Source organism: Sinocyclocheilus grahami, unplaced genomic scaffold (assembly GCF_001515645.1).
Source record: "Sinocyclocheilus grahami isolate Dianchi unplaced genomic scaffold, SAMN03320097.WGS_v1.1 scaffold821.1, whole genome shotgun sequence".
In the NCBI taxonomy this organism is placed as follows: domain Eukaryota; kingdom Metazoa; phylum Chordata; class Actinopteri; order Cypriniformes; family Cyprinidae; genus Sinocyclocheilus; species Sinocyclocheilus grahami.
In genome coordinates this window covers 85,253-92,704 of record NW_015506000.1, presented here as the reverse complement: position 1 = coordinate 92,704, position 7,452 = coordinate 85,253, and the positions used below count along the sequence as shown (strand labels likewise).

General features: G+C 34.9%; 2 protein-coding genes across 4 annotated transcripts in view; both read right to left on the bottom strand.

The window, feature by feature from the left end:
• Positions 1–2,488, bottom strand: part of LOC107562383 (cytochrome c oxidase subunit 5B, mitochondrial-like) — a 3,410-nt gene extending 922 nt beyond the window's left edge. Inside the window, exons 1-2 of the mRNA XM_016247011.1 lie at positions 2,313–2,488; positions 383–420 (exon numbers count right to left, since the gene is read on the bottom strand). Coding sequence (XP_016102497.1) covers positions 383–420; positions 2,313–2,409 — 135 coding nt within the window. The 5' untranslated portion in view covers positions 2,410–2,488. The remainder of the gene's footprint in view (positions 1–382; positions 421–2,312) is intronic.
• A 231-nt stretch (positions 2,489–2,719) lies between these two features.
• On the bottom strand, positions 2,720–5,674 carry dnajc12 (DnaJ (Hsp40) homolog, subfamily C, member 12). 3 transcript variants are annotated; one of them, XM_016247031.1, is made up of 6 exons: positions 5,334–5,674; positions 4,916–4,994; positions 3,492–3,631; positions 3,315–3,423; positions 3,128–3,245; positions 2,725–3,016 (listed from the first exon to the last, which is right to left on the bottom strand). In XM_016247031.1, the coding sequence occupies exons 1-5, from the start codon at positions 5,409–5,411 to the stop codon at positions 3,163–3,165; spliced, it is 489 nt and encodes a 162-aa protein (XP_016102517.1). In that variant the 5' UTR covers positions 5,412–5,674; the 3' UTR covers positions 2,725–3,016; positions 3,128–3,162. The 3 variants fall into 3 exon arrangements, with proteins under 3 accessions (XP_016102518.1, XP_016102515.1, XP_016102517.1); XM_016247032.1 differs by lacking the exon at positions 5,334–5,674 and adding an exon at positions 5,083–5,110 and having other exon boundaries at positions 2,720–3,245; XM_016247029.1 differs by having other exon boundaries at positions 2,723–3,245.
• Between the last annotated feature and the right edge of the window lie 1,778 nt (positions 5,675–7,452).

Genomic DNA, 7,452 nt, shown 5'->3' with positions numbered 1-7,452 from the left:
TGTTGGAGTGTAAGTGAGCGTGTGCAAGTGTGTTTGAGTGTGAGTGAGCGAGTGCGAGCGTGTTTGGAGTGTAAGTGAGCGTGTGCGAGCATGTTTGAGTGTGAGTGAGCGTGTGCGAGTGTGTTTTGCGTGAGTGAGCGTATGCGAGCGAGTGTGAGTGAGCGTATGCGAGCGAGTGTGAGTGAGCGTGTGCGAGCGTGTTTGAGTGTGAGTGAGCGTGTGCGCGTGGTTGGGTGGGGGGGTGTGCGAGCGTGTTTGAGTGTGAGTAGCGTGTGCGAGCGTGTTTGAGTGTGAGTGAGCGTTTGAGTGTGAGTGAGCGAGCGCGAGCGTGTTCGAGCGTGAGTGAGCGTGTGCGAGCGTGAGTGAGTGAGTGTGTGCGAGCGTGAGTGAGCGCTGCCTGCTCTTCATCTGTTGGGATACCTGAAAAACAGAAAACATTAGCAATGGTAGGACAATCATATGGTTGAGTAAAAGTGGACGGGTGTAACCAGAGCCCTGGAGGATACAAATAAATAAGGGAAATGAAAAAAAACTCATTTAATTGTAAGTGAATACAGTAAACAACTTCATATACATTTTTTTATTTAAATATAACCTATTATACCCCAGTCAAATATTCTCATTGAAATGATAATGGCATTCTATCATAATCTGAAATTTATCCTCAAGGTATCAAAGAAGAATCTTCGAAGAAAAAAAAAAGAACATTAATAAAGGTTATAGTACAAATACACATATACAGAGAGATAGAAGAAACAATTTGTTATGAAACAACATTCTATTTGAATAATTCAAGTTTTTATAAAGTGTTAGAAAATTAACTTAATCAAATTTTTCACTATAAATGTATTTTAAAAACCCTAAAAACCTTTATAAAAAAAGTATTAATAACAAACATAATGCTGAAAAATAATGATGCAGAAACAATTTTCACTCAGAAATTTTAAGTAAATTTCACAATGAATTACAAAGAAAAAGCAGAATTTTTAAGAAAAGTATGTAAAAAGTACTCAATCTTTGTTTTATAATTTTTTCAAAAACTAATTTTTACAGCGTATATCAGTGTTATTTTATAATATTTGTTCTTTGGTGGGGAAAAAACTGAATTGTGCAACATAAACTTTAGTGATATTTGATATTTTTTTGACATTTTGATGTTTATTTTCATTTTAAAGTTTTAGCCGCTTTGTTGTGTATTTTTGTACTTTGTACTTCTTTTTTTTTTACTTTAAATATGTATGGTATACTTCTTATTTTAATTATTTCATTACGTTAAAAGTTCAACTAAACGAAAATGAACAGTTTTTGAAAAGCTGTAAAAGTTTTTCAGCATTTTATTTCAAGTAACAATGGCTTGAGTTAAGTTATTTACAATAACCCTGGTGTGTATGAATACAAAATTCTAAATTAATCTCTTCCATCTTTATTCGACCCTCTAACTCTAGCACTCTATTCTAATTCTATTCTTTATAAAAAAATTGCCCCGTTTAGACTTGCACTTATTTATTTACTAACTGCTTGTTTTCTTTAAAAAAAAAAAACTAAAACTAGCTTCTCTAATCTTTTTTTTTTCTTTTTGTTTTCTTTTTATTTATTATGTTTTTTTTAAAACTTGCTCCGTGTGCTGCATTAAGCTAACTGAGGCTTGTTATAGCACTTGCACATCATTGCTCTTGTGTTGATTTTGATTGCTTCCACCGTCCTCATTTGTAAGTCGCTTAAAGCGTCTGCTGAATGTCTAAATCATTACTCCTACTTGTATGTACATTCACTAATTATACATTAGTTATATAAGCAGTATATACTGCAATAATGTTACTAATTTAGTGTCACTAGCATGTTACTCCCAAAAATATTTTTATGTTTACTCTCCAAAAAAAACAAAATAATAATGTTTTGGTCTTGAGATTGCGATGACAGAATATGTCTACTAGGTGTCGCCCACCAGCGGGTGAATAAAGCGGCGCCCTGCTCCAGAGTCACTGGCACACCAACATGAGTTTAGTGCCAAGAAAGGCCAGAGCTCGGCCTCCACAGCAGAGAGAACACATGACCTTGATTTAACTCACTGCGTATATATCATACGAGCCTCCACGTTCTAAGTCACGTGTAGCTTATTTAACCCCTACTTTCATGTGTTCTTCAGATATTAATGAGCGGTTACCTGTGTTTCTGTTGTGTGACAGCATGTATGCATAAGAGAGCATGTCACTCATTCAACAACATAGACCAGGACAGCATATTGCTTTATTTTTATACGTGCATTAATAATATCAGTAGGTTGTCTATAGAGATTCCTGAATGTCTCTCACCTTTACCTGCCATCGCACGCTGAGCTGTTTTCATTAAAATATTCTGTCTTCCCATCAGAGTCAGCCGACAGGCTCTCAGAAGGACTGCACTTGCCATCTTGACTGTAGACTCTAGGTCTTCTGTGCGTGCCCCACTGACGGTCACTACAGTGTGCACTAGAGTCAGTGAAAGCCAATAGAATGATTGACACATGGGACTGACCAATCACAGCGAGGATCCGCTGGACTTTGACCAATGAATGAACGCACGGTTGAGGAAGATAAATAATGACTAATACATTTTTGTCTTATTCCACAATACATTGTTTTATTTATGCAACATTGGCTGACAATTAAGCACAACACACACAGACTATAGAAACATTATAACATATATATATATGCCTCGAAATACTGATTGCACAACGAACTCATATCATAAACACTTTTACAATTTTTTTTCTCTAAAAATAAACTTATGAATAAAAAAAGTGATATTTTTAAGACACTCCTGGCTTCTAATCGAATGCAATTTTCTACTAATATATATTATTTAATTAGTGATATATTCGTTCAATAAATTATGAATTAAAATAAACGTTATAATCGTTGCTTGTGCAAATCTGCAGGCTTGAAAACACGGTTTACTCATATTTCAGGAAAACAATTCTGATTGGACATTTAAGGCATACGAAGCGTCACTGCTGAATATTAATATCAACATCCTACAAAACAAACAGACAGATAAAGTCAATGTTATGCCAGAAATGGTGAAGCATAGTAAATGATTGCTCAGTTCTGATGCTTTACTCTATAAATGGAATAAATGCACTTACACACAAAAGCATGCAGAGCAACAGGAAATATGCATTTATATTTCATAATTCCTGAACTTCTGTAAAAGGCCCGAGGGAGCTTCACCAGCCCAGCGAAACCTGTGGTGCCAATGATCACCTGTGAAACATTACAGTCACTCATCTATAACTGAAGAATTGTAAATAGTCATAAAACTCGATGTCTTACTGGACGGCAGTGACGGTTCAGACGGGTTCTCCTCCAGAGTCACTGGATCTGGATCTTTTGCAGCCTCAAGCATCGGCTCTTTCTTGGTCCTCGCAGCCCAATGCATTGACTGAAAAGTAATGCATTTATTATAAATTGTTATAAATGTAATGAATATATCAGCTAGCTAACACTCACTGTTTTAACGGAGTCACTGAGCGCTCGCCACTCGCTGAACGGGATTACAATTTGACTTCGGAGCCACAGATCGTAATTCTTTCTTTTCTTCTCATCTGTGAGAACCTCTTTAGCCTCCTGTAACTTCTGGAAGTCCTCCACTGCAGAAAGTGTGTGAGAAACAGATTCAAACACTCACACGATTTGACAGATTCCTGTATTAATGTTCCTGGTCTTACTGTGAATAATAATGTTTCATCATGTTAGTTTAGCTTAGTGCAAACCAAGAAATAATTAAAAATAAATATAGCATAATAACAAATATTTTAATTAATCAATTTGCAAAAAAAATATGATCTACATTTAAATCTATAAAAACTATTAAAACTATAAAAAAAATTAATTTAGTCATTCTTAAAAACCGTGCCAACACAATACACTGACAATTAATCTTTAAATATTATAAGTATTTAAAAAAAAAAATTTTTTTTTGTATTTTTACGTTGTATTTATTTTATTGCATTAATTACTAAATGACTTTTTTGCCATTTTTTTATAAATTATATTTAGATCATTTAGTTATTTTAAAATGACATTTTATTGTAAATTAAATGTTTTTATTACACACACACACACACATATATATATATATATATATGCTGTTATTATGCTGATTTATTATCAAATTTTTTTTTTTTGAACCTGTGATCATTTTTCAGGATTCTTTGATGAATAAAAAGTTAAAAAGAACAGCATTTATTTGAAATAGAAATATTTTCTAACAATATACACCTCATATACAATATATATACAATATAAGTTTTTTTTGTTGAAAGTAATGAATGCTTTTATTCAGCGAGCATGTGTTAAATTGATAAAAAGTGATAATAAAGACTTACATTGTTAGAAAAGACATCTATTAAATTAAAATATTAAGCAGCAAAACTGTAATAAAGCAGCATATTATACTGATTTCTGAAGATCATGTGACACTGAAGACTGGAGTAATGATGCTGAAAATACAGCTGCGCATCACAGAAATATATTACAGTTTAACAGAGATTCACATAGAAAACCATTATTTTAAATTGCAATAATATTTCACAATTTTACATTTTTTTCTGTATTTCTGATCAAATAAATGCAGCCTTGATGAGCAGAAGACACTTCTTTAAAAAGCATCACAAATCTTACAGACCCCAAACTTTTGAACGGCAGTGTAATATATGGGTTACATAACTTTTTTTGTAAATTAATTTTTAAACAGATCAATAATTGGCCAAAAGTTGGCATTTTATGGGTCACCACCTACTGGAAAATTCACAACCGTGAATGTTTTTGGACAAAAGTCATTGCAACTAATTCAAATGAATATGATAATCATATCAAAGTGTTGTCAGAGTATTATTTTTAACACACAGAATGATGAATGATTGTGTTTGTACCTGCTTTGGGGTTGTCTGGGTGTTTGTCAGGATGGCAGGCCAGAGCTCTCACTTTAAACTCACTGACAATCTGTTCAGTCTTCGGAAGATGCACATTTGAGTCAAAGATTAGCATGCAATGATGGACAAGTGTTTGCATTCCCAGCTATTTAATCAGTGATTATTACCAGCATGATGCATGCTGTCAGGCTCACCAGGCTGCTCTGCTGTTATCACTAGATGTGTAAAACCTCTTATTCTGTCACATGCATGTTAATGCAATTATCATATGTTTTCACATTGCTTACAATAGCTGAAATGAGCAGACATGTTGCCTTTGCGATTATAATAATACAACTTTGTCGTAATAAACTAGCGGAAATAATAACACGCAAGCCCTAGAAGAACTTTTAAGAGTTGTAGTAAGTGGTGTGTTCACCGTTGAGAGCTCATCGCAGCCGAGCAGCCCGTAATAATCCTCCAGATCCTCCCTTCTGCAGCTCAGGATGGCCTCCATGCCTCCTGCACTCAAGCGCAACACGAACTACCGTAAACCCCCGCACACGGGTGCTGCAGGCAGTCGGCCGCAGTCTACAGAGCGCGCATGCGCGCAGCTATTTGGAGCTTTACGGTAGAAGGGCTTTTAAACGACGCAGACGCTCTGACTCACTAAAATACCAGGGGCACGTTCAAGCTCAAACCGGTGCGCACCGTTTAGCTACGGTTTCCGGGTTTGAACGACATGTGGTGTGCAAGGGGGTTTGAGATGCCTTTTCTCTTGTTTGGTGGGTGTGTCCAAAAATGTCAGCCCAATCAGCAGCAGCATGTATATAAACCACGCGGTATTAAAGAGACAGCACGCACAATGTAATTAACATCCAAATAAATTCACAAGAGCGAGAATATTGTGTGCACATGTTTATTTACATTAAAGGCAAAATAACTGAAATAATACGAGCATGAGTATAGATCTGGAACGTCTTTAATTAAGTCTGTCTAAATATCATTTAGTAATTGCAATGTCTTCTATTGTGTGCTAGACACTGATTAATGTTACATAAAAATACTACACATATTTATATATTTTGCTGTTGCATTGTGGAGGGACACTTTCATAAACGTTTCTATACCCCTCTGATTATATAATGGTAAATATTACAATATCATAGCACAACAACAGCGATCAGCAATAAGCCTAATACTCACAATGAAAATAATAAGGTCGTATAGATCATAACACAGTCTCGGAGGTTAGAAGTGGATTATCCTTCACCTGAAATGTTTGTCTTTTCGTCCTGAAATGCGAAGACATAAAAATACTACACATATTTATATATTTTGCTGTTGCATTGTGGAGGGACACTTTCATAAACGTTTCTATACCCCTCTGATTATATAATGGTAAATATTACAATATCATAGCACAACAACAGCGATCAGCAATAAGCCTAATACTCGCAATGAAAATAATAAGGTCGTATAGATCATAACACAGTCTCGGAGGTAAGAAGTGGATGATCCTTCACCTGAAATGTTTGTCTTTTCGTCCTGAAATGCGAAGCAAATGTTGGATCACAATAATTAGGAACCACAGTTTCCACAAATCCCTTCATTTGATTGGGATGTTCTCCTTTATTCTGGAGGGCCAGGGCTGTGGCTGTAACATCGAGCGTATTTTGCAGTATTAAACACGTATTTATAGAGATTTCATCAGGCTCCGAGAATTCTTCAGAAAGAGCACACAGAATGTGCTTCTCAGCTGCCGTAGCTGCAACTCTTGCGTCATCAGAACAGTGTTCAACGCACCACCGTTTCCGTTTAAAACACGTTTTGCACCGTTTTGTCGCGGCTGAACGCAGCACAGAGTTCTGATTGAAATCTGTGAAAAAGTACAAACGAAATGACTTTTGATGCATCTTGATTTTTATGCGAGTGTATTAAAAATCATAAACACAGATAATGACTGCATTTTTATTTTTAAAAAATATTATTTAGAACTAACACTTTTACTCACTATTCTATTTCTATTCTATCTTCTTGTTTTCTTTTTATTTATTATAAAAAATATCCCTCTAACATTATAGCGTTCTCTGTTCTTTTTCTATTGTTTTGACTTGTTTTATTTTTATTATTAAAAAAAGCCTCTAACACTAGCGTTCCCTATTCTTTTTCTATTCTATCTTCTTGTTTTCTTTTTATTTATTATATATATAAATATATATAAATCCTTGCTATGTGTACTGTGTTAGCTTGTCACAGCACTTATATATCATTGCTCTTTTGTTTGCTTTTATTGTCTTCATTTGTAAGTCGCTTTGGATAAAAGCATCTGCTAAATGACTAAATGTAAATGTAATTGTGCTAAAAGTACCAGCCAAATAGTATTACCCTGGCATTTTGATAATACCATGGTATTTTTGACTTAAATTAAAAGATAATGTGTCTGGTAATTCAAAGAATACCATAGTATTGCATGTAGCACAGAGAGTGTGTGTGTGTGCGTGAGAGTGCGTGAGTGTGTGTGTGTTTGTGTGTGTGTGTGTGTGTGTGTGTGTGTG